Source organism: Phocoena sinus, chromosome 3, assembly GCF_008692025.1.
Source record: "Phocoena sinus isolate mPhoSin1 chromosome 3, mPhoSin1.pri, whole genome shotgun sequence".
NCBI classification, from domain to species: Eukaryota; Metazoa; Chordata; class Mammalia; order Artiodactyla; family Phocoenidae; genus Phocoena; species Phocoena sinus.
The window spans coordinates 96,452,075-96,479,876 of NC_045765.1; the positions used below are offsets into that span (position 1 = coordinate 96,452,075).

Consider the following 27,802-nt stretch of genomic DNA (forward strand, 5'->3'; position numbering starts at 1 on the left):
GCTCAAACAAAAACTGGAAACTCAACCACAGAAAAATTAACCTGTATGTATGTGTATTTGTATAAGACGTTCAAAATGTAGAAGGATATACCCTAAATTGTCAAAATTGGTAATCCCAAGGAGGTGGGGCAGTTGGATGTCTGAGGAAAGTGAAAGAAAATCATTTTACCTTTTACTCCTCTGTTGTTTGAAGACCTGACCCAAATTCTTGGTTAAAGGAATTAAAAGAAAAGAAAGAAAAAAAGGAATTAAAAGAAAAAGACAACCAGGAGATGTAATGTGGAAATGAAGTGGATGGGATTTGGCAACTATTTGGATGTGGGAAGAGGGAAATTCTTGTAGATTTCTAGCCTGAGTGGCTGGGGGAATGGTGCTATCATTCATAGAAACAGGGATATCATGAAAAAAAAAGAATTCTTTTTTATTACTACCAGAGGAGAAATGATAAGTTTAGGTTATCAGTCAGAGTTGTGCTGCTTCTTATTTTAAATGATAATTGCTCCCATAGGAAATCTCCTTATCTTGGTCTTGAAACATTAAAAAAACTGCTTTCTAGCTGTATTTCATGTAAACTATAGAATTAAAGAGCTGGAATGGTATCTACTATTTTACCTTATCCATGCATATTATTCCAAAACAAAAGTATATTTCTTTTTGAATTGGAAAAAAACTATAAGGATTTAAAATCACCTCAAACATGTGAAGAAAAGTAAGTTTTCCTGCTGTATTCAACATGGCAGAAAGTATAATATGACCTGTAAAATTTTCACTCTATGTTTCTCTTATGTTGTTTTAATAATAGTTATTCCTCTTGCTAGTGCATTTATAACTCAATGCCTAGTATATTGTCGCTAAAGATATTCTATAGAGGTAGGCTTGCAAAGATTTTTAGTTCTAGAAATAGCTTGTGCACCTTTAGTCCATAGAAAGCAGCATTAGGAATTTAGCCCTACTGAGAATTTATTTCTTGCAAGTACTGTCAAAATGCTGGTTGAATTTATTTCTGTATAATTGCATCATATTTTATGTTGGGGCTAAAATAAACATGTGTAATCCATCAGTATGAGCCCCTTTGCATGAACAAATGAATCAACAAAGTCACCTGAATAAATCATTTTACTTTTCAGCTCAGTTACCCATACCTTTATTCTCCATTCATCACTGATTGTGTTTTTACTTCAGACACTATTTCTTTGTTAGTCTTTCTTCGTTGAATTATGTGGGACTTTCCATGGGAAATGTTTTTCATATTTTATGTGTTATTCTAATCTGAGTTAAAACATGAATTCCTGTAACTACTGTGTCTTTATTTTGAGTCTAAATAATTTCATGAATTTCAAAACCTTCAGAGAACTGTGTGATTATGATGCTATGTGAATTCATAAGATGATTTATTATATTGACTAATTCTTGGAGTTTGCATTTAGCTACACATGGTCCCCCATTGGAGGAAATAAAATAGAGATAATAAATTTAATATTTTGTATATTTTTCTTGGTTTTCAGAAAATAAATACTACTGGAACCAGTAATACAGATGTCCCCTTGGCTGTTCCCGGAATGTACCAATTGGACATTACATTAAGAAGGGGTCAGAGTTTAGCTGCCCGAGATCGAGGAGGTAAGAACATAAGAAAAATGTCACCTGGAAGCTTATTCTCTGTGTTTTTGACAAACTTTGTTTTCCTTGTGGTTTCTTAAGTTAAAAAAAAGTCAACTATAATATCAGTTTCAGAAGTTTCGGTTCAATGATGTGGCTCGAAATATCGTCTGACTCCTGTGACCATAGAGGAAGAGGTTATGATGCAAGTTTGAAAACTCTGAATTGTCCCAACCCAGACAGCAAGGTCCCTACCAAACTGCTGACAAACTAGACTCTACATTATATATAATTAGCGACATAATCAGTTAAGTAGATGAAGCACATTTTTGAAGCCATATCAGAATTCATCTTTTCACAGACCTGAAATACTTTTTGCTACATAGATTTGCTCCATTGAATCCCCTGAAACTGCAGAATCTTGGACTAACATCTCACCAAAACTTTGGAGATTCCCAGCAAGTGATTTTCTGAGGCTTGGTTGGACCTGGCAGTAATCTCATGGTGGATTAAACAGGTCTCTGTAGTCCATGATGAAGGAAAAGACAAGGCAAATACTCTTTAGTTCCTGGATTCCATATCACAAGGCAATCTCCTGATGAACTTACCTGGGGTACGTTAATTATTCCTTGAACCCTGGTTAGGGGCAGGACAAAAGATAGACCCTAACCAGACCGTATAGCATCTTTTGCATGTTTCGAAATAACACTGCTTCGGGATGTGGAGATCTGAGGGCCTACATTCCTAAAGGAAGCTGAATTTGGGTGTAATTCCTCCCACTAAGAAGGAGGAGAGCCCTTGAGCTTCTAACTCATTGTCAGACGACCTGCAGAGTGCTCCTGGAACCACAGGATCTTGTTTTTCTCCTCCCACTTTTTTTGACATCCATACTTAGGCAGGGAAAGGAACTAAATAAGACCATAATTTGTAATTTTTATCTCCTGTCTCTACAAAAATAAACTAGAGAAAATGAGTAACATAACAGTGGGTTTTGTAAGATTAGAGATGATACAAATAATAGATTTAATGTTTAAGTACAAACTAGTAAATATCAGAATATTCTTAATGAATGAAGGTATGATTAGAAATGTTAGAATTTAAACACAGGGGGAATGTTCAAAATTAATCATCGGTTTTAGTAGCTGAGGAAAAATGTTTATGGAATTGAACTGCTGGTCTCAAAAGAAGTTACAGGGGCTTCCCTGGTGGCGCAGTGGTTGAGAGTTCGCCTGCCGATGCAGGGGACACGGCTTCGTGCCCCGGTCCGGGAGGATCCTGCATGCCGCGGAGTGGCTGGGCCCGTGAGCCATGGCCGCTGAGCCTGCACGTCCGGAGCCTGTGCTCCGCAACGGGAGAGGCCACAGCGGTGAGAGGCCCGCGTACCACAGAAAAAAAAAAAAAAAAAAAAAAAAAAAGAAGTTACAATTAGCTTCGAGGACAAAAATAATACTATTACCATAGTATTATTTCACTGTATTTATAAAACATTTTTTAGTCTTCAGAGCGATCTTAATTACATTACATTACAACATTTGATCTAAAACAGAGTTGAACCAGGCATCAGGAGATCAAAATTTTAGTCCTAGATATGTCTTCTCAACAATATTAAATACATATGCACACAATTTTTTTTTTTTTTTTTAAACATCTTTATTGGGGTATAATTGCTTTACAATGGTGTGTTAGTTTCTGCTTTATAACAAAGTGAATCAGCTATACATATACATATGTTCCCATATGTCTTCCCTCTTGCACACAATTATTTACTGCAGAATTTTTTGTAATTATAAAATGCCCATAAATAGAAGAGGTGGTTAAATAAGCCATGGTACACCCACATGATGAAATAATATGCAACTGTAAAGTAAATAAGGAAAATCTTTAGGAATTGATATGGAAAGTGTTACAGGACATATTATTAAGTGAAAAAGCAAAGTGCAAAGGGTATCAACATTATGAAATGTTTTAGGTAAGAAAGAAGGGAGTATAAGGGATTATGCATTATCTGTTCATTTCTACAAAAAGGAATATCAGAAGTAAAATCCGGAAACGAATGAGATTGATAACATAACACAATATCAGTAAGAACAGGTGTCCAGAATGTGGGATAGGAATGGGGTAACAGGGGTAGGGAGGAAGTCCTATATGCATTGTTGACAAGAATGTCAACAATATACTTGTCACTATACAAGTAAACTTTCTTGTATAGTTCTAACTCTTTAACCATGGCAATATTACAGAAAGAATTGAATGAGTGAATGGAAGGATGGATAGATACATAGATAGATATGTTTCTGCATCCTGTTGATATCTATAACCACACCTCAGGGGAATGGGAATAAAACAACTAATCTAAGTGATTAAGTAAAACCATATTTGGGTTATACACTATAAAACTCAAGACAAAAAGAACGATATATAAATAATGTACTTCAGAGAATGATTTTCAATTCTGAAACTACTTACTGCATATGCTAGGAATGAGCAACTAAGTAAGTATATTGTAGATAAGAAGAGTCAGATTTCTTACTGCTGGAGAAAGAGGCCAAAGACATGGAATGGGGGAAAGCTAGAATACACCTTGTGGTGTTAGAAAGGTATCGGTATGAACTGATGGTTTCTAATATATATACAGATAGATAGCAATTAAGATGGAGAGAGATGTGTGTGTGATCTCTCTGCTGAGAGGGCCTAGAAGTCATCACAAAGGTGTCATGACAAAGTAGAAATCCACATACTTTTGGCCCAGATCTTGGTTTCTAAATACAGTTCCTCCAGTAAAAGTAAGCAGGGCTCCTGGAGAAATGGTTGATTGCAGATCTGGGGCAGGGACAGTACAAGGTAAGCCTGGAACATTTTGCAGTGCCAGAAAGTAAGGAAGTACTGAAAAATTGATGTCAGAATGTCAAAATGAAATAGGAGCCAACTTAAAGGAGGTCCTAATGATCAAAACTGGGACAATTTCAGCAACAAAATAAATAATGGTAATAATGGATTATACCCCATAGAATAATATAAATATCTATGATTTCATACTGGTAAATACATAATTAAATAAATAAATAGGTGTGAGATAAGGTAAAGCTTTTCCTTATGGTAGAATTCTAATGAACAAATATAGACAGGAAAATAGAAATCACCTTACACCACCATAATAATCATTACAGGGCTTCCCTGGTGGTGCAGTGGTTGAGAGTCTGCCTGCCGATGCAGGGGACACGAGTTAGTGCCCCGGTCCAGGAGGATCCCACATGCCGCGGAGCGGCTGGGCCTGTGAGCCGTGGCCGCTGATCCTACGCGTCCGGAGCCTGTGCTCTGCAATGGGAGAGACCACAACATGTGAGAGGCCCGCATTCCGCAACAACAAAAAAATTATTAGAGGCAAAAATCATCAATTGAGGCTAAAACTATATGTGTAAAATTATGATGTGAAACAGGATATTTGCATCATTTCAAAGTATTTCCCCACAAGATACATACAAATTACAAAGGGGAAAAAAAGTAACTTTACAGTAGAGAAACTTGGAAGACATCCTTTTAACCAAGTGCAAAGTTAACATCAGCAGTAATGAAACAGACAGGTGTGATGACCCTGCTAATATGATGTGCTGAGAAAGGGACATCCTGTGTGGCATTCTTGTCAACAATGCATAAAGTCAATGTCATCATGAGAAAACATCAGGCAAACTCTGGCAACATATGATGCCAGTTACCTGAGCTAAGTAGCATCTGCCCTCTAGGCAGTGCATGCACAGTCTTGTTCCACCATTCCGTGTCTCCACAGTTGTGGGTCTGGATGGCATTGTGTATGCACCACTGTCTTTCTTGTAGTAGCAATTTATTCTCTCCAGATGCCTCTGCCCAAAATAGGAATTTTTTAAACATAAAATGAGAGGGCCGTGTTCTTAAGAAATATGGGAGAGAAAATTTTACTTTGTAGAAGTGAAGAATATCCCAAAGTGTTTAAAATGCAAACTCTAATCCAGCTTCCCTATCTGACTCACATGCCTGGCATTTATGAAGTTTTTAGTTGGTAGATATGAGAGGAGATATATAAACAGAGGAAACAACCTGAGTTAAGTTTGGGATTGATTAAAATTTATCATAACCTGAGTTAAGTTGGGGATTGATTAAAATTTATCATAGACCCACCTGTAAATAACAGTTGGTGTTAAGCATATGATTGGATAGATAGCATTGGGTCCCTTCAGATTTGTGAATTTTATATATCTACAGATATAGATGTAGATATATAGATATATAATTTTGAGGGCCTGAATGGGGATTATGGTTGTGGAACTGGAGAAGGAAACGAAAATGGGAGGGATGGTTTGGAGAATGTCCAGTAGCATCTGAGATCAACTGGGTGAGGGGGGTTCAAAAACCTATTGAGATTTTAAGGCTGCTGATGATTAGGAGCCGTGTGGACTTTGGAAAAAGGTGCATGTAAGCAAAAATATTTGTGTAACTATTAGAATTAGCAGAAATTACACTCTCTTGTCATTTATTACATTGATACCCTCACCTACTGCCTAGCAAAACCAAAATGCCTATGCCTTCCATGTCCCATCTCACCCTTGCACAAAATAATGGAAGGGAAAACTCATTTCCACCATCCCCACCATTGCCAGAAGGTTGTTTGAACTTTGCATCTTCAGAATCTTTATATGTAATAGGCACTGAGGGGGGCTCAACAGGCCAAACTGGCCATCATTCTTCCACTTTTATAACCTGTTTTACAGAACAACCAGGTAGCTTTTTGGAATGCTACTGCCTTTTTCAAAGTTTTATTATACCTGCTTTAAGCAGCCTGTTGGACTAGAAAGTACATGACCTTCTAGGGAATCTGACCACATAATTTCAAAGCCAATCTCAACATTTTATTAGCTGTGTGACTTTGAGTGAGCTGTGCAGTCTCTCTGCTGCAATTGTATGGCTCCAGATTTAGCAAATAAAAAATGCACAATGCCTAGTTAAATTTGAATTTCAGATAACCCATTATCTTTTAATATAAATATATCTCATGAATCTAATCCACAGTATAATGAATATAGATAATAATATTATACTATAATTATGTAATGTGGTAAATATCACTACATTGGCAAACATATTACAGTATATAAGTACATCAGAGTAACATGCTGTACACCTTAAACTTACACAATGTTACATGTCAAATTTATTCAATAAAAAATAAATAATATAGATACATACATATCTCTCATGTGCTATTTGGAGTACTCCTATACTAAAAAATTATTTGTTGTTTATCTGAAGTTCCAATTTAACTGAGTTCCTTGTTTTATCTGGCAGCCCTTTGACAACTGTCATATGTAGTTCTCTTTTAAACTGCCATTTTTATTTTAATTGGGTTGGGCTTTTCAGGACTATATTATCATCTGTCACGTTTTGAAAGTCATGTCTTGACAAGATTATTTGTATTGTTAGAAAAAAAAGAGCAATCCGTGTAGATATGTCTGGTGATAGCAATTCCCTACAACTTAATTCCTTGAAATTTGTATCGTGGAGGATGTATTAATTTCCTAGGGCTGCCTTAATATATGACCACAAACCTGGAGGCTTAAAACAACAGAAATGTATTATCTCAGTTCTGGAGTCCAAGAGTCAGAAAAGTCAAGTTGTGGTAGGCAACACTCCTTCCAAAATCTCTTGGGAAGAATTCTTCCTCGCCTCTTCCAGCTTCTGGTGACTCCAGGAATTCCTTGGCTTGCGGCAGTATCACTCCAGTCTTTGCTTCCATCTTCCCCCTCTGTGTCTCCAAGCCTCAAATCTCCTTCTTCTTTCTCTCATAAGGACAGTAATCATTGGTTTTAGGGCCTGCCTTAAATCCAGTATGATCTCATCTCAAAATTCTTAAATTAATTTTATCTGCAAAAAGACTATTTCTAAATAAGGTTACATTCACAGGTACCAGGGGTTAGGACTTGTAATGTATATATACATTATATATAATGTACATATATGTACATTATATATATTATATAATGTATATCTACTATACATCATATATACTTATATGCTTCTACAGAACATATATGTTCTGTTGTGTTTTTCCTGTCCTATTTTCATAGATAAAAAAAAATCACTCATTGACACCCAAAGATTTCCTTGCTTTATGTTAATATAACTAGAGCCATACAATTACTAAATCTTAAGAATGAACTTCTATCTTGAGATTTTGTAAATGACTCCAAGACTACACATTTTTCCTAGAAAGCTTTTTATACTAGTCTTAACACTTCATTTATTTTGAGGCAGAAGCAAAGGGTCTGGTGGCTCTTCTCCAAAGAGGTGCCATCCTTTACCAAATGTAAATCTGGAACTCCTTAAGACATAGAGCAAGTATTATACAAATTTTCTGAAGAAACTGAAGATGATGTTTCCACATATGAAATGCAGTCATATCACACATAACAAAGTTAGGTTCACTTTTAAACATGCTATCTCTTCTGCTATTATGGTTACAAATTTGCTTTGCTTAATTATATTTAGGTTGGAAGAGGGACCAATTTTTATTTAACCTTTACAAAAAAAATACATTGCCATGAAAAGTAAAAAGGCCCAGGAAAGGCACTGTGTATAATACCTGACACTGTTCTCAGGAGTTGATAGACAAGGCCAATCAATATGTATCATATTTTCTTCAGAATCTGCAGCGACTTTGGCAATGGTGGGTTTTTTTAAAAATATGATTTGATTATTTATAGATGAATTTGATTTAAAGTAAGTATAATTTAATTCAGCCTCTTAATAAAGGATGATTGTAAGCTTAACTCATTTTAAAAGTGCATCTCTGAGTTCCATTTATTAGAGACATTGTCCTTAAATTCACTTGAGGTTGATTAGCTTGCTTTCATAGTTTTCCATATTTAGATTTCTTAAAGGATATGCTCCTTCTTGGTGTAAGGATAAAGGAAATTTTATGTGTTCATGGGTTTCAGTGCATTGTGCCTATAGGGAGAAATAGTCTCAAATTTAGTTACACATTCTCTGAAATTAGATCATATAAAGTATACAAAATTACCCTTTCCATAAATTTTGAAAGGTCAGTTGGCACAGTTGTACCAAAAATGTAAACCCATTCCTAATTGGTAAACTGTTTAATATAGTCAAACCTTTATTAGGTTATGTATGGCCCATTAATTAATATTATTTTAAGAGAGAGCCTTCATTCTAATTAGCACTAAATTAGTCTTCTAAATTTGGGGTTAGAGAGAAAGTGAAAAGGTCTATGGGGCTTTATTAGTGCTTATCATAAAATAAACCATTAAAAATAATAGTAACAATATTCTAAAGCAAATAACAGCAATTAGATATGTCTCTTTGCTTTTACAAGGTGCTATTTCTTTTCCTGCTGATTTTGGGTTAGCAGTCTCCTTTCACAAAGTCGTCTGTCTTTAGACCAGAATAGTCCTGGAAATCCTGACTTTCAAGTCCACTGGCTCAGTTGGTCAGGTATTTACTCTCAGTGGCAATCTCAGCTTACATTTGGAAACCTCAGCCATGGGTTTATTCTTAGCAGCCTCAACAATCTTCTCCACCAACTTCTGAGACTTACTTTCTAATTTTTTTTTTTTTTTTTTTTTTTTTGCAGTACGCGGGCCTCTCACTGTTGTGGCCTCTCCCGCTGTGGAGCACAGACTCCGGACGCGCAGGCTCATAGGCCGTGGCTCACGGGCCCAGCCGCTCCGCGACATGTGGGATCTTCCCGGACCGGGGCACGAACCCGTGTCCCCTGCATTGTCAGGTGGACTCTCAACCACTGCGCCACCAGGGAAGACCCTTACTTTCTAATTTTAACGAAAGACACAATTTCTGAATTTTAGCTTACAGTGGGAACCTTTAGGCAAGCAGGAGGGGAAAAAAAGAGGCCACGCATTGGTGGTAGATGGAATGCTTCTGGTTAATTTATTACAGAAACTAATCATACCAGAATGAAAGAGTAGAATCCCCTGTTGGAAGTGATCACATAAGCATCAGGCAATAGGGTCATCAGGTGATGATTACCCTGAGGGGAAAGATATGTTAGGGACAATGAAGACATTGGCAAATCTTCAAAACCTTGCAATCAATAGATACTATAGAGCATGCACCGAAAGCATCTCCAACTGATAAAAAGTGTTTTAAAAGTACAAATAAAATTGTTCCCAGAAGTAAATTTATTGACAGCCATTGCATCATCCCTTGTGCATAAGTATGAACATGCTTCCACTCCCAGACCCCAATGGGACCTGTAATTGCATATCAAAAAGTAATACTTTATTGATATAAAACTGACCTTGGGTAGACTGAGCTTTTCTTTTTGTTTTGAAAACTTTTCCCTATCCCCAAAAAGAATATTCCATGCCCATTTTGACCCCCTAGATTCAAGTAAACATCAGACCCACAAGACTATCCACAAGACTACCCAAGGCCACACCTGACACCTCTTCAGGAGGATATAGGGCGGGAACCACAGTTCAGCAGCAAGACAGCCTCAGCTACCCCTTGCTGCAGCCCATGCAGCAGCCCCTGCAGCCATCCGGGAGATATCTTCCTTAGCTACCAGGTAACACAGTGCAGATGGAAAAAGACAAGATCACATTGAGCAGGTGTGGGAGCCTCTATGGTATAAAAGCCTCCTTTCTCACAGGAGCTAGTACCTCTTGTAACTACTTCATAGTTTCCAGGGACATGCCCAGTTACAAGCATCATTACAGTCAGGAAGCCCAAAGATATGGCTTCCCAACAGGTGTTTCTACTTCTCCCAGTCTAGATGAAATTTACCAACCAGGGCATCATTTTTACCTTGTGTTGCTTAACAACATACTATCTATTGAGGGTTATAAGGGAAATACAGAGTTAACCAAAGGTCGTGTTCTCATGAAGAAGAAGGAAATGGTTTCCTCATACTGGGGCAAGCATTGAGAACATTAACAAAATACAGGGCATTCCATTTGTGCCTAACTGTATCAGGCGGCCTCTCCTTGCTCAAGTGCCACAGGAAGGGTTTCAGGGTGAGGTGATTTCAAGCCTTTCGTGCTACCTAGCAGCTGTTGAAGAAGCATCAGAGTTGGTTTGGATGTAGAATACCCTGTCAGATGTGTTAGTCCAAATTGAGGGGCTGACCTTGGAGAAGAGCAAAATCAAAGAGAATTTTCAGACAAACACACAAATGCTCAAGGATGAGAAATAGCTACAACCTTGTCTGTGTTACTAGTCAAAGTAACAACACTTTACAGCAACCATAACAAAGGAAAAACAACAAACAGTTTAGTGATTTTAGGTTGTGTAGACATAACAGACCCTTATTATTCTTTCTGTTTGCTTATTTTTTGTAAATAAATGACCATGGTCATAAAATACACAACATCACAGAAAAAGCAGACTCTTCTGACAATATGTATTCAGTTTGGACAAGACAAAACCTTTCTTCTATGCAGAAAGCAATAAATTTGTTATTACCTTGTATTGAGAATAGTCTCAGTACTCAATGACCACTTTTCTTTCTAAGCTACCAGTTCTCTGTTATACATAAACTTCTTTTAAAAAATGATTTTATTTATAATTTTTTCATCTTAAACTTATTGGGGTATAATTTACATGGAGGAAAACCTACAGTTTGATGAGTTTGACAGAAAAATACAGTCATAACTACCATCAAAATCAAAATATAGAACATTTCTCATCGCCTTACAAAGTTCCCTCATGATCCTTTATGGTAATTCTCTCCTTACACTCCTAGCCCCTGGCAACAACTGATTTGATATCTGTAAAAATCATTTTAAATTGCCTCAATATGTATATATTTTAAATATGGGCAGATGTATATGAAATAAGGATAGATAATAAATTTTAGAGATTGAATATAATGAATTTTATAAAGCATGATACTTTTTTACAGCAGTAATTTTATCCTTATAATTTGATAATATTTATATTGCAAATATATTTACATATTGAAAGAATACATAAATAAAATCTACTCAGTGAGCCCCAATGTAAACTATGGATTTTGAGTGATGATGATGTGTCAATGTAGGCCTATCGGTGCAAAGTACCACTCTGGTTGGGGATGATGGTAGATGGGGAGGCTGTGCTCGTGTAGGGGGAGGGGTATGTGGAACTCTCTACTTTCCACTCAGTTTTGCTGTGAGCCTAATACTGCTCTAAAATATAAAGTCTATTAAAAAAAAAAAAGAACAAGGGCTTCCTTGGTGGCGCAGTGGTTGGGAGTCTGCCTGCCGATGCAGGGGACACGGGTTCGTTCCCCGGTCCGGGAAGATCCCACATGCCTCCGAGCGGCTGGGCCCGTGAGCCATGGCCGCTGAGCCTGCGCGTCTGGAGGCTGTGCTCCGCAATGGGAGAGGCCACAACAGTGAGAGGCCCGCGTACCGCAAAAAAAAAAAAAAAAACAAACGCTGCTCTGTGGTGATCAGGTACCTTTGCTCTGTCTCTATCTTAATTTAGTTTAAGTACACAAAGTAATAGAACTACAGTTGACGTGAAAAACTTATCAGAATCCTAAAATTTTACTCAAGGAATCCGAATGAAATAGCATGCAGCACTGTCTGAAGTTTCAAGCAATCATGTTTTTAAAAATAAAGTTACTACTTATTTTAATTCAATTTGGTTACATGCATACTTCTATCCACGCAGTCTTAAATTTAGTGTAATTAATGGTCTGTTCTGTAAGACAAGTATGCAAATTTCCCAGTTTTCTGTTATAAAATCAATCTGATTGACATGAACTAAATATTATGTTATATATCTCTTTCTGATTTAGGCAAAGAGAACACGTTTAGTTGTCTTTTTAGCCAAATTTAACAAAACAATTTGTTATTCAAGTATTTTCTGTGACCAGGAATATTGAGTACTTAATTAACTTGAGTCACCTTGAAGAATTTTTTTATAATTACCTAATATTTCTTTACTAAGTAATACTAACTGTCTTTAACTCTTGCTTTAAAGTCTGAAGATAAAAAGTTTTTTTAAGGGTGGGCTATTAGCATTTATTTTGTTCTTCACCTTATTTTAGCAACCAAGACACCCAATAACTAAACCTACCATTCCCTTTGAGCACTTTTTTCTTCCATTTATGTGGGGACAGGACATTTGCGACTCCTTGTTCTAAATTTATGTGCATCTATTAATCTCTAAACCAATCAAAATTTGTGCTCTATTAAATTTGAGAGACTGTACAGTTTTGATTTCCCTCTGGAGGCAGGTAAAGGCACATTGTCAGAAAGAAAATTTCTGCATTAACATTGTTTAGGGAATAGCTCTTTTACCCTGGGAAGAAAGTTAACTTGCTCAGTTGTTTGTTTTAAAAGTAGGGCTATTTATTTAGTTCATATTCTGCAAGAAAGTATCCCTTTCTTTTTCAAGTTCTTGTGAAATTAGCAATCAGATTTTTTGGTTATTTTTATAGTAGACTTACTCATTTAACTTGTTCTTATAATGTACGTAGTCATCCTTAATTTTTTAGAAATACTCTTTAAAAAATGGGCAGATGGGCTTCCCTGGTGGCACAGTGGTTGAGAGTCCACCTGCAGATTCAGGGGACACGGGTTAATGCCCTGGTCTGGGAAGATTCCACATGCCGCGGAGCAGCTGGGCCTGTGAGCCATGGCCGCTGAGCCTGCGCATCCGGAGCCTGTGCTCCGCAACGAGAGAGGCCACAACAGTGAGAGGCCCGCGTACCGCAAAAAAAACAAAAACAAAAATGGGCAGATGTAGATATAGAGCAGTGATTCTCAAAGTTGAGTCACTAGACCAGCAGCCTCAGAATCACTTTGGAATTTTGGAACCTTTGGGCACCACCCCAGGTCTACTGAATCCTAAACTCTAGGTGTGCGGCCCATCCATCTGTGTTTTAAGAAAATTTCTAGGTGATAGTGATGCATGCTTAAGTTTGAAAAACAGTGATGTACATGTCCTAAGAATCTAGCCACATGGAACTGCTCAAATACAACTCAGAGACCACAGAATTTCTCGTATCTAACCATTCTCTAGAAACCCGTGAAACCATTTTGGGCTCCCCTTCCTGGAGCCCCTGATGTCCGCTAGATACTTAACTCTCTCTCCAGTCTCACTTCTCACTCACCATCTCACTTCTCTCGGGTCTAATGTTAGATGGCAAGATGCCATAAAACCATAGTAGAGGAGCCCTTTCACATGGCCCTTAGACTGTACAGCAAGGAGCTCTGAACATGAGCTGGAATGGCCACACTTTTGAAAAGCCTAGTAGTTTGTTGGTCATAGCTGCTCTTAAAGAGGAAGGTCAGGGAAACACAAGGAATCTAGAGTGTTCTTGTGTTGTTCCTTGATTTAGAAGCTGACGTCTGCTTGACTTTGATGTTCCAATGAAGCAGGCTCTGTGGGTCCTCCAAGAATTGTGGCTAGAACTGACTGAAAATTACAGTCAGTTGAGTTATGAGAGTGTATCAGAAACTTATTACAAACTTTTCTGCAAGTAAAATGGCCCCTGGTAGGCCCATTTAAAGATTCACTCCTAAGAACATTTTATTGATAAGTTTTTAATAGCTATATTTATTTTATTGATGAAAAATTAGTCGATCTAAGAAAGAAATGGAAAACTTTATTCGAACCAAGTTGAGGATTATAACCCAGGAACAGCCTCTCAAAAAGCTTCAAGAACTGTCCTGCCCATTAGAGGTCAAAGCACAGTTATATAAGTTTTTGAAACTTAGGGCTGTACGTTAAGTGACGTATCATTGACAGTCGATACAATCTAATGGATAGTGGATTATGGGTCGTCATGGCCCCTCACAAAATCTTTTTAAGGAGTTGTCTTGGTACTAAGTGGATGCTGTTCTTTGTGGTTGAGCACCTATTTCTGCCTATGGGGAGGTCTGGTCAATGTATAATGCAGTTGCACGATGCCTAGTAGAGGGGAGAGGAGAGGCCAAAGGGCAGAGAACATTTTTTAATGTTTAAATTTTTCTTGTCTTGCCATAAAATATCGATTTTATTTCACATTTTTATCCTAAAAGCAAACAAGGTTTCTAGATCAAAGATCAGACATTATTATTTATAGGATTTGTTCCCCATGCTCCACTCTCTCCTTTTGGGGAGATGCAAATGTCAGCTGCAAGCACAAGGGGTCTGTACTGTGGGAGAAAAACCCCCAAATTATGCGATTCGGAGTTTCTATAAGAACTGCTGCACAGCAGCCCCTCTTGAGAGAGAAAAAGAACACATCTTCCTAACATAAACATATCCTCTCTTAGGAACAGAGAAGATTCTTAGATCTTTACAACCATTTAAAATGTAAACTCATAGTTCTAAGCCTATCATATGGTCAGGCCACTCAAGATGACTATTCTTTTGCTCTCTGTACATCCCCTGCTCAACCAGTCTCTGCTTCCCCTACCCCTACTCACCTGACTGACCTTCCTTCTTAATCATAGAGCTTAATGAATAACTGCCTACCTGCTTGCCCACCACCCACCCCTCCACCCTCCCCTAGCCCCAGCTAGTGATTGTGCTAATCTTTAGATCAGAAGGGCTCCATTATGTTCATTTATCAAAGGGCCAGTGAGGGGTGTGCCCCTCTGCTAGTTTCCCTGGTAACCGATGAGTCAACTTAACATCACACCCCCCCCTTTAACTGGTAGCCTCCCTCTCCCTCCTACCCCACTAGCAAAGACTGTACACGGTGTGATGCTGCTCCAGGACCTTGCTTCAGGCATGTGAGATGCCCTATGCACTAAACCACTGATGTCTCTTTTGCTCTCAAGGCTGGGCAGCTACAGGGCTTGTAGGCCTTTGGGCTGCAACCCAACACCTATCAACCGTAGAATATAAAAAGAAAATGGTTCTGGGGAAAAGGAAACACCCTATTTTTATAGCATATAGTTCATCATTTATTATGCCCTAGTTATTTGTTTTACCTTTCTGTTAAGCATGGATGTTGTCCATTATGAATATGTGTAGGTGTTTTACAATTATGATCTAAAGTGAAATTTTCTTCATTGTTAAAGAATGACCAATTTGTCATTCACAGACATCTTTCAAATGTAGACTAATGGGTTCTTTCAAATTTTGAAAGATTACAGTTTTATAACAAAAGGTACTTAGAGACAATGACTACAAAATTGTATAATTATGCTTTTCTAAATTTTCTAGAGTTTTGAGAATACAGTATCTCTTGGAAGAATTATTGAAGAACAATTCCTCATTAAATTTAGAAAAGAGTGAACAAAGCTTTGTTCTTTATTAAAGAAACATCTGTGAGTGTAAATTATAAGCATAACCAAAATAAATTGCTTTTCCAAAAAGTACGTTCAAGTTTAAAAATTCTCAGTCTTGGGCTTCCCTGGTGGCGCGGTGGTTGAGAGTCCGCCTGCCGATGCAGGGGACACGGGTTCGTGCCCCGGTCCGGGAAGATCCCACATGCCGCGGAGCGGCTGGGCCCGTGAGCCACGGCCGCTGAGCCTGTGCATCCGGAGCCTGTGCTCCGCAACGGGAGAGGCCACAGCAGTGAGAGGCCCGCGTACCTCAAAAAAAAAAAAAAAAAAAAAAAAAAAAAAAAAAAAAATTCTCAGTCTTCAGTCAATTTACTTTAATATCTTATTAGCAGTCTGTAATAGAAGAAAAGACCTCGTGTTGTAGGTTGGGTACTCCAGAAGCAGAACGTGAGACAGGGGTTTGTGCTTCTCTGTGGAATAATCCCAGAAAGCAGCAGTAAGGGCAAGGATGAGACAGGGAAGGAAGGAGGCCAGTACAGGATTAAGAAGAAGCAGGTTATCTTGGGGACCTCTGGGATGTGGTGTGAAATGTCCCCAGCAGGTTCCAATGAGGAACCAAGAAGGTGGACTATTTATTTAACAATTCCCATTTGCCATTTGCTAAGGGCTGCTCCCAAGGGTGTGGCACCTGTGGCCTGGTGCATGGACAGGCCAAACACGCTACTATAACACCATAAGTGCTTGAGGAAGGGGTGGAGGTAGAATGCCTTTGGTGTTTAGGAAAACTGGGAGTGCAGATGGGAGATGGCTGGACAAAAATAGCATCTGCTAGAGCATAGGTTGGGCATCAGAGAGACCAGAAGTAAGTTGCTGAAAAACTAACCATACGTAAAACGAGGATAACAACAGCATCTACTTCCTAGGCTTGTTCTCCTAGGCTTGTGATGTTGAGGATATTTCTCATCCTTTTTTTTCTAAACCTTAAAAGCACAGAGCTTGTATTTTCTCCTAAAATATCATATTCATAGTTCCTTACTCATTTCAGAATTGCACTCTGAGATCATCAAAATACAATTATGGAAAGGAATCATTGTCAGTTTTCAAGACGGCAAGAAAAATAAAGCTAGAAAAAGCAATTAACATCTCAGAGTATTTAAAATTGCTTGAAGTTTATTTTTACTGATCTCAGTTTCACTATTCTGATTCAGTAAGGTTGAGAAACCAAACTGTTCTTTACTGTTGTGAATAATAGGTGTCATAGAGGAAGTCAATAGTTTTTCTTTTTACTCCATCACATATACCAAGCTACTGATAGAGCGCAAGGACAGTGCACCTCAAATGACTAATTATCACTTTTGAAATACATTAATGTAGAGTATCAGTAAGGGAGAAGACTGAACAAGATTACATTTTAACTCTTCCCAAGAAAATAAATTGTCCTTAAAATTTTATTAGTAAAGACAAGAACATTTTAGATTTACTATTGCTTCATGGTACGCATACTATCACTTTACAGATCTCAGATTTATAGGATACTTATGAGGCTGTTTCTTCCTATGATTTGATCTATTATTAGGTATTGTGCTTCTGGGTGGATAGGAGGATCTAGTTTATAGCCTTGTGAAGACAAAGCATTGCATATACTACTTTGTAGGAGAAACGGTAGCCAAAGTAATATGGGAAGTCTGTGGGGAGACAGACCTAGCCATGCCAAGGAGGGCCTCAGAGTTGATAATTCTCTGATTTATCTGTGTCTTGGCCTCTAGCTGGAGAGCTTGTGTGAGATCTGAAAAGAAAGAGATAAGAAACTGGTTTAATAAAATTGGATTTAGGACCTGTGGAATAGACAGAATTCTAAATCAACCCTTAGTGATACATGTCTTGGTATTAGTCCCTTCCTCTTTAATATGGGTGGAATCTTGAATATGGTGCTATATCACTTCTGTGATTATGCTATATTATGTTATATGGCAAAAGTAAAAAGATGTTTGCAAATGTAGTAAATGTCTCTAATCCACTGACTTTGAATTAATCAAAAGGGAAATGATCTTTGGTGGGCCTTACATAATTAGATGAATTTTAAAGAAGGAACCAGAGCCCTTCTTGAGATACAGAGTTCCTCTTGCTGGCCTTGAAGAAGAAAACAGCCATCAGGTCTTACAGCCAGGCTGGGGGCCAGTCCTGCCTACCAGTGCACTATTGATACAATAGCCATAGCCAGGCCCTGCAGCTGGGCCCTGGGCCAGCCCTACCCAAACATGTGCTGCAGAAGCAGCCTTGGCCCTGCCGGTACAATAGGGCATAAGCGTCCACATAGGGGGCTCCCTTGAGCTCCTGGCTCTGGTGTTCAGGTGGGATTGCGCTTCTGAACCCTACATGATATCTCCTACGTGAGGCCATTCCTTCAAGACTGGGAGAGGTAGATGATTTACCTAATACACAGAAACAAATACAGAGAATTAGGCAAAATGGGGAGACAGAGTAACATGTTTCAATCAAAAGAACAATACAAAATCTCAGAAAAAGAACTACCTGATAAAGAGTTCAAAGTAATTGTCATTAAGATGCTCACTGAACTTGGGAGAAGAATGGATGAACCCAGTCAGAACTTCAACAAAGAGATAGAAAATATAAGAAAATACCAAACAGAAGTTATAATGGAACTGGAAAATACACTAGAGGGGTACAACAACAGACTGGAATCAGTGAGCTGGAAGACAAAGCAATGAAACACTCAGAGTAGCAAAATTTTAAAAGTATTTTAAAAAATAATGATAACTTTGGATTACAGGGATCCCAGAAGGAGAAGAGAGAAAGAAAGGGCCAGAAAATATATTTGAAGAAATAGTTGCTGAAAACTTCCCTAATTAAAGGAAGGAAAGAGGCATCCAGTCCAGGAATCCCAGAGAGTTTCAAATAAGATGAACCCAAAGACACACATAGACACTAAGACTCATTATATTTAAGATGGTAAAAGTTAAGGATAAAGAGATAATCCTAAAAGCAGCAAGAGAAAAACAACTTGCTACATGCAAGGGAAACCCTAAAAGCTATCAGTACATTTTTCAGCAGAAACTTTTCAGGCCAGAAGGATGTATCATTACATATTCAACATGCTGAAAGGAAAAAAACTTTCAACCATGAATGCTCTACTTAACAAGGTTATCATTCAGAATTGAAGGCAAGATTAAGAGCTTCCCAGATAAGCAAAAGCTAAAGGAGTTCTTGATCACCAAACCAGCCCTATAAGAAATGTTGAAGGACCTTCTTTAAGCTGAAAAGAAATGGCAAAATTAATATTAAAAATCTCATTGGAAAAGGTAAATGTATAATAAAGGTAGTGCATCAGGCACTTATAAAGCAAGCATAAAGGTTAAAACTCAAAAATAGTAACATTAAATAAATTACAATGATTAGTTAAGGGATAAAATAAAAGACATGAAATGTGCCATCCAAAGTATAAAGCTGAGGGGGCAATAAGAAGATAAAGGTTTAGAATGTGGTTTTTTTATTTTATATTTTTTATTTTATTTTTTTAAGTTTATTTTATCTTCATTTTTGAAAGTTTTTGTTGTCTTTTCCCCAAAGTTGACAGTTTTTTTTCTTTTTAGCCTTTTTCTTTTGTTGCACTGCTTCTGGCAATCTTTATCTTGCCTTTTTTTTTACATCTTTATTGGAGTATAATTGCTTTACAATGGTGTGTTAGTTTCTGCTTTATAACAAAGTGAATCAGTTATACATATACATATGTTCCCATATCTCTTCCCTCTTGCATCTCCCTCCCTCCCACCCTCCCTACCCCACCCCTCTAAGTGGTCACAAAGCACCTAGCTGATCTCCCTGTGCTATGCAACTGCTTCCCACTAGCTATCTATTTTACGTTTGGTAGTGTAGATATGTCCATGCTGCTCTCTCACTTTGTCACAGCTTACCCTTCCCCTTCCCCATATCCTCAAGTCCGTTCTCTAGTAGGTCTGTGTCTTTATTCCTGTCTTACCCCTAGGTTCTTCATGACATTTTTTTCCCCTTAAATTCCATATATATGTGTTAGCCTATGGTATTTGTCTTTCTCTTTCTGACTTACTTCACTCTGTATGACAGACTCTAGGTCCATCCACCTCGTTACAAATAGCTCAATTTCGTTTCTTTTTATGGCTGAGTAATATTCCATTGTATATATGTGCCACATCTTCTTTATCCATTCGTCCAATGATGGACACTTAGGTTGTTTCCATCTCCTGGCTATTGTAAATAGAACTGCAGTGAACATTTTGGTACATGACTGTTTTTGAATTATGGTTTTCTCAGGGTATATGCCCAGCTGGGTCATATGGTAGTTCTATTAGTAGTTTTTTAAGGAACCTCCATACTGTTCTCCATAGTGGCTGTAACAATTCACATTCCCACCAGCAGTGCAAGAGTGTTCCCTTTTCTCCACACCCTCTCCAGCATTTATTGTTTCTAGATTTTTTAATGATGGCCATTCTGACTGGTGTGAGATGATATCTCATTGTAGTTTTGATTTGCATTTCTCTAATGATTAATGATGTTGAGCATTCCTTCATGTGTTTGTTGGCAGTCTGTATATCTTCTTTGGAGAAATGTCTATTTAGGTCTTCTGCCCATTTTTGGATTGTTTGTTTGTTGTTTTGTTATTGAGCTGCATGAGCTGCTTATAAATTTTGGAGATGAATCCTTTGTCATTTGCTTCATTTGCAAATATTTTCTCCTATTCTGAAGGTTGTCTTTTGGTCTTGTTTATGGTTTCCTTTGCTGTGCAAAAGCTTTGAGGTTTCATTAGGTCCCATTTGTTTATTTTTGCTTTATTTCCATTTCTCTAGGAGGTGGGTCAAAAAGGATCTTGCTGTGATTTATGTCACAGAGTGTTCTGCCTATGTTTTCCTCTAAGAGTTTGATAGTTTCTGGCCTTACATTTAGGTCTTTAATCCATTTTGAGCTTATTTTTGTGTATATTGTTAGGGAGTGATCTAATCTCATACTTTTACATGTACCTGTCCAGTTTTCCCAGCAACACTTATTGAAGAGGCTGTCCTTTCTCCACTGTACATTCCTGCCTCCTTTATCAAAGATAAGGTGACCATATGTGCGTGAGTTTATCTCTGGGCTTTCTGTCCTGTTCCATTGATCTATCTTTCTGTTTTTGTGCCAGTACCATACTGTCTTGATTACTGTAGCTTTGTAGTATAGTCTGAAGTCAGGGAGCCTGCTTCCTCCAGCTCCGTTTTTCATTCTCAAGATTGCTTTGGCTATTCAGGGTCTTTTGTATTTCCACACAAATTGTGAAATGTTTTGTTCTAGTTCTGTGAAAAATGCCAGTGGTAGTTTGATACGGATTGTGTTGAATCTGTAGATTGCTTCGGGTAGTAGAGTCATTTTCACAATGTTGATTCTTCCAATCCAAGAACATGGTATGTCTCTCCATCTGTTTGTATCATCTTTAATTTCTTTCATCAGTGTCTTATAATTTTCTGCATACAGGTCTTTTGTCTCCTTAGGTAGGTTTATTCCTAGATATATTATTCCTTTTGTTGCAGTGGTAAATGGGAGTGTTTTCTTGATTTCACTTTCAGATTTTTCATCATTAGTGTATAGGAATGCCAGAGATTTCTGTGCATTAATTTTGTTTCCTGCTACTCTACCAAATTCATTGATTAGCTCCAGTAGTTTTCTGGTAGCATCTTTAGGACTCTCTATGTATAATATCATGTCATCTGCAAACAGTGACAGCTTTACTTCTTCTTTTCCGATTTGGATTCCTTTTATTTCCTTTTCTTCTCTGATTGATGTGGCTAAAACTTCCAAAACTATGTTGAGTAAGAGTGGTGAGAGTGGGCAACCTTACTTTTTCCTGATCTTAGTGGAAATGCTTTCAGTTTTTCACCATTGAGGATGATGTTGGCTGAGGGTTTGTCATATATGGCCTTTATTATGTTGAGGAAAGTTCCCTCTATGCCTACTTTCTGCAGGGTTTTTATCATAAATGGTGTTGAATTTTGTCGAAAGCTTTTTCTGCATCTATTGAGATGATCATATGGTTTTTCTCCTTCAGTTTGTTAATATAGTGTATCACGTTGATTGATTTGCGTATATTGAAGAATCCTTGCATTCCTGGGATAAACCCCACTTGATCATGGTGTATGATCCTTTTAATGTGCTGTTGGTTTCTGTTTGCTAGTATTTTGTTGAGGATTTTTGCATCTATGTTAATCAGTGATATTGGCCTGTAGTTTTCTTTCTTTGTGATGTCCTTGTCTGGTGTTGGTATCAGGGTGATGGTGGCCTCATAGAATGAGTTTGGGAGTGTTCCTCCCTCTGCTATATTTTGGAAGAGTTTGAGAAGGATAGGTGTTAGCTCTTCTCTAAATGTTTGGTAGAATTCGCCTGTGAAGACCTGTGGTCCTGGGCTTTTGTTTGTTGGAAGATTTTTAATCACAGTTTCAATTTCAGTGCTTGTGATTGGTCTGTTCATATTTTCTATTTCTTCCTGATTCAGTCTTGGCAGGTTGCGCGTTTCTAAGAATTTGTCCATTTCTTGCAGGTTGTCCATTTTATTAGCATAGAGTTGCTTGTAGTAATCTCTCATGATCTTTTGTATTTCTGCAGTGTCAGTTGTTACTTCTCCTTTTTCATTTCTAATTCTATTGATTTGAGTCTTCTCCCTTTTTTTCTTGATGAGTCTGGCTAATGGTTTATCAATTTTGTTTATCTTCTCAAAGAACCAGCTTTTAGTTTTATTGATCTTTGCTATCGTTTCCTTCATTTCTTTTTCATTTATTTCTGATCTGATCTTTATGATTTCTTTCCTTCTGCTAACTTTGGGGTTTTTTTTGTTCTTCTTTCTCTAATTGCTTTAGGTGCAAGATTAGGTTGTTTATTCGAGATGTTTCCTGTTTCTTAAGATAGGATTGTATTGCTATAAACTTCCCTCTTAGAACTGCTTTTGCTGCATCCCATAGGCTTTGGGTCATCGTGTCTCCATTGTCATTTAGAATGTGTTTTAATTTAAGTTGCTACCAAGCTAAAACAGACTACTATTTCTAGGATGTTATATATGAACATTATGATAACCACAAGAAAAAAACTTATATAAATACACAAAAGAAAATGAGACAGAAATATAAACATAACACTAAAGGAAACCACCAAAATGCAAGGGAAGAGAGAAAGAGAAGATGAAAGGAACGGAGAGAAACTACAAAACAGCCAGAAAATAATTCAAAAAATGTCAATAAGTACATACCTATCAATAATAACTTTAAATGTTAATGGACTAAATTTGCCTATCAAATACACAGAGTGGCTGAATGACTCAAAAAACAAGACCCACCTATAGGCTGCCTGCAAGAGACTTGCTTTAGAAGTAAGGACACACACAGAAAGAAAGTGAAGGAATGGACAAAGATATGCTATGCAAACGGAAATGAAGAGAGCTAGAGCAGCCATACTCATATCAGACAAAATAGACTTTAAAACAAAGACTGAACTAAAAGATAAAGAAAGGCATTACATAATGGTAAGGTGGCCATCGATAGAGGTATGGAGAAAGGTGTGATATATATATATTTACACACATGCACACACACACAGGAGTACTACTCAGCCATGAAAAATAATGAAATTTTGCCATTTGCAACAACATGAATGGACCTTGAGGGTATTATGCTAAGTTAAATAAATCAGAGAAAGACAAATATAAAATGATTTCACATATATGGAATCTAAAAAAACAAAACAAACAAACAGAACATACTTGTAGATATAGAGAAAAGATTAGTGATTACCAGAGAGGAAGGGAGTGGGGAGAAGTGGATGAAATGGGTGAAGGGGATCAACTCTATGGTGATGGATGGTAACTAGACTTGTGATGGTGATCACTTTGTAGTGTATACAGGTGTCATATTATAAGGCTGTACACCTGAAACTTACATAATAAAAAAAGCAGCAGCAGCAAACATCCATGTTGTGAACTGAGTATGGAGAGGAATGACCTCTGGGCACTAAGAGCTTCAGTCTTATAGCTGCAAGGGACTAAATTCTGCCAATGACCTGAATGAGCTTGGAAGAAGATCCTGTGGTCCAGATGGGAACTCAGCCAAACTGACACTTGACTGCAGCCTAGTGAGACCCTTACTCCCGAGCTCCCTGTTATGTCAAGCCTGACCTACAGAAACCTGGAGATGGTAAATGTGTGTTGTTTTAAGCCACTATGTTTACGGTAATTGGTTACACTGTAATAGAAGACTAATACAGAGTCTAAGCTAAGGAGAGAGACAGAAGGTACCTTCTTTGTCTTTGCTTCCATATTGTCCAGACTGTTTCAATCCTTCTGGAAAATACTCTTTAAAAGAAAATCTTTGAGCCATTGGACTTAACCAAATCTTAAAAATTTTCCCTTAATGAGGGTAGAGGTAGAGAACCAAATAAATTAATGTATGGAATTGTCAGATGCCAAGTTTTTTCAAAAATCCACTTCCAAAAAATTATTTCTGTGGCATCCAATGAACAGAATTGCTAAAGAGCACTTTCATTTCACTAAAACATTAACATTTAGAAAATATATTCATTAATTCTTGAGGTAGCAACCACTTGAATACAATAGAACTCAGTTGTCACATTCTAAATGGAAATGGGGATGTTAGAGAAGATTGAAATGACTCAGAAAAAAATGCACTGCTATTCTGTGAAGACTTACAAATCAGCCCAGAAAAAAAAAAAGGCCTCAATGTCCATTAACATAGAGGTATTTTTAAAAGATATATCTCTGTCTCAAGAATAAATATTAATATAAACCTTCAGTGTTTTTAGTATCCATGAAAAGTAGGTTTGCCTTAGCTTGGAAGAAACTAGTTTAATAAATTTATAGTGAAACAACTTGAAAGAAAATTAGTAAATTGAAATATAAAAATAAACATCACTAGCCTAGGAGAACAGTTTTGTCACACTGTACAGGATTAATGTGTCTGACAGTAGCAAACAGGAAATTAGTTATTTGGACTTTATAATTTTTACAGACTTTTGTAGTGAGAATATAATTAAATGTGAAAGGCTAAAGCAAACAGTAAGCCCATAAAACTCCCTGTGTAAAACCGCCCTAAGCATGAGGAAGCTCTCCAAGTGATCTTCCATGTAACCCTGAAAGCTCTGGGGCTTTCCCAGAATCATACATTTGACTTATCAAAAATACTGTGTTACCTCCTAAACGCCAGTGACAGAGTGTACTACTGTTTTCTATTCATACTCGTTGTGTGTTCAGGTCATGCAGATGCTGGTGGTGATTATCTCGAGGAGGCCCAAGGTGTAGCCCACACTACTCCATCATTAAAAGACCTCTATTGTGTTGTTTTTGCCCCTGAAATGTTATTCCCTGTGCCAATCTAAGGCAGATTCTACTTTCAATTTGTACTCCCTTTGAAAACTCTATAAATATTGCCTTTTCGAGAGCTGATCTTCAACATAGGTCAGAGGAATGTCTTAGAACACCAGAGATATGAAAAGGAACACAGAAAAGCACAAAGTGTAAAAATGTGAGAAAATCAAATCCCATGAACATTTGCTGAGCACCTAGTCTGTGCAATGACTGGCACGCTGCCAGTTCAAGGAAGCACCCTTCACACCTGGAGTTCTGTAACACAGCAGCCCTGCAAAGTCCTGTGTTGTGAGTGACACAAGTGACAATGGTGTTAATAATAATTGTAACTATCAATTAGAGAATATATAGTATAAAATAGTAAAACAATATAGTGAGAAATCATTTTGAAGTTTCGGTGGGTTGAAACATGTAAAGTGACAAGAGTCATGCCTGGTATATAGTAAGCAGGGTAATAGGTGTTAACTATATTAATAAAAATAACAACTACAAATGGACCTAAGCACAGTGTTAAGGTGTGTTGAAGTTTGAACTACTGGTTGTCAGGGAAGAAAAAACAACCACCCTGTATTACATCCTTAGTAAAACAGATGATGATCAAAGAACCGAAGTTTGGCAGAGGCCCATGATAACACACGCCAAAGTGGATGCTTTGCTACAAAACATGGAAGACAAGAGAGAAGTAGGGAGGTAAAGGTTGAGGAAGTAAGTAAGAGCAGACTATTTATCTATATGTGCAGGGAAAAAAATAATAAAAACAATGATAGTCACATTCTGCATTTCTAAAAGTTTTATTTTTCATACTTTTAAAATTTCATTCTGGCTACAGAGCCAGAAAAAGCCGGACTGCTCAGCACGTGTTGTGAGAGTTCAGTAAACAGAATTTATGAAATAACTATCACAAATCAATGAAAAATTAGAGATTAGGACATGGGTTTGGAATTCATTTTTTTAGATAAAAAGCTCCAGAACTGGGAGAACTTATAAAAATCTGTGATACGTTGATGATGGTAGCATTGTTGCCAGTCCTTAGGGCAAGACCTTTGATCTCTATACTGTACTTCCAATTAGAGATCGTAGATGTGAAAATTTTAAGAGCAGATAAAGTAAAAATAGATCTTATTTATAACTAAATGAAATTTGAAAACCTTAATGACTGGGGCTTCAAATCATTTGTCCCATTTAAGGTGGTGTTCAGATTCAACTATCAACATATTTGCTTATCAATAATCAATTTAATGTCAATATTCTATATTAACAATGTCAATCATATATTGACATTAAATAGTCTGTTTTACTGGTCTGTGTTATTAAGGAAAGAGGAGCTATTGTTCATTCACTAAAGAAGGTACTTGGTTACATTTGCCACTCATGCACTTTTTTTCCCCCAATTTTTGGTTGTTTTATCAAATTAGTTTATTGGATTTGCCTTTTAAGATCACTAAGATTTGCTCGTTTTCCATAAAATATTATTTTTTCCCAGCTTCATTGAAGTATAATTGATGAAAATTTTATATATTTAAAGTATATAATATGATTTTTCAAATTTAATTAAATTTAATTTTTTAAATTTTGTTGAAGTATAGTTGAAACAATGTGATCTTTTGATATATGTATATATTGTGAAATGGTTACCCCAATCAAGCTAATTAGCATATCCGTCACCTCATATAGTTACCCTTTTATTTTGTGGTGAGAACATTTGAGATCTACTCTCTTAGCAAATTTCATAATTTTTAATGTAGTACAATATTATGTATATATCATACATAGTATAATGTATTAATGTATTATCATTAATGTGTCATAATCATCATGCTGTACATTAGGTCTCTAGAACTTATTCATTTTATAACTGAAAGTTTATATCCTTTAACTAACATCTCTCCATTTGCCCCACCCCCAATGCCTGTTAACCAACATTCTACTCTCTGTTACTGAGTTTGACATTTTTAGATTCCACATATGAGTGAGATCATGCAGGATTTGTAGTTCTGTGTCTAGCTTAGTTCACTTAGCTTAATGACTTCCAGATTCATCCATTGGTTCACAAATGGCATGATATCCTTCTCTTTTAAGGCTGAATAATATTCCATTGTATGTATATGTATATATACATACTTGTCCTCTTGGCCAACTCAAGTTTCTAGCCAAGAACCTTTCACTGAGGACTATGTTCTTTGCTGAAGGCCATATTTTAATGGATTTCTTCCCAAGCAAAAATGAGTCCAGAGCATTTAAGGTAGTGAGGGATGGTAACTAAGGAAGAATAGGAGAGGAATCAGAGGGTAGTAAGTCTGGAAACGTATGGAGGATGCTGACAACCTGATTCCAATATTTGGAAGACTGTTACTTAAAAGAGGAATTATTTATTTTTTGCTTTAAATCTGGAATCTAGAAAATAGATTTAGGTCTAATTGGGGAGAGTCTTGATGAAGTAGATATCTGACTCATTTCCACAGAAGAAATTCATAACAATTTGAGTAACTCTCTATTTATAATGCAGTACCGAGCTCATCAGTTGGATTGTGGCAGAGACTGCTTATTGTCCACTAGTATTCTTTTCCTCCAGCTTTCATCATAGAGCTCCCATGTTTTA

General features: G+C 37.2%; 1 protein-coding gene across 13 annotated transcripts in view; it reads left to right on the forward strand.

Moving 5' to 3' along the window:
• MCTP1 (multiple C2 and transmembrane domain containing 1) overlaps nucleotides 1-27,802 on the forward strand; it is a 360,390-nt gene that overhangs the window by 48,909 nt on the left and 283,679 nt on the right. For all 13 annotated transcript variants that reach the window (XR_004349160.1, XM_032626358.1, XM_032626364.1 and 10 more), the window contains exon 2: nucleotides 1,506-1,620. Coding sequence is in view for 12 of the 13 variants with exons in the window: in XM_032626358.1 (XP_032482249.1) it covers nucleotides 1,506-1,620 (115 nt within the window). In the remaining variant the exon portion in view is untranslated. The remainder of the gene's footprint in view (nucleotides 1-1,505; nucleotides 1,621-27,802) is intronic.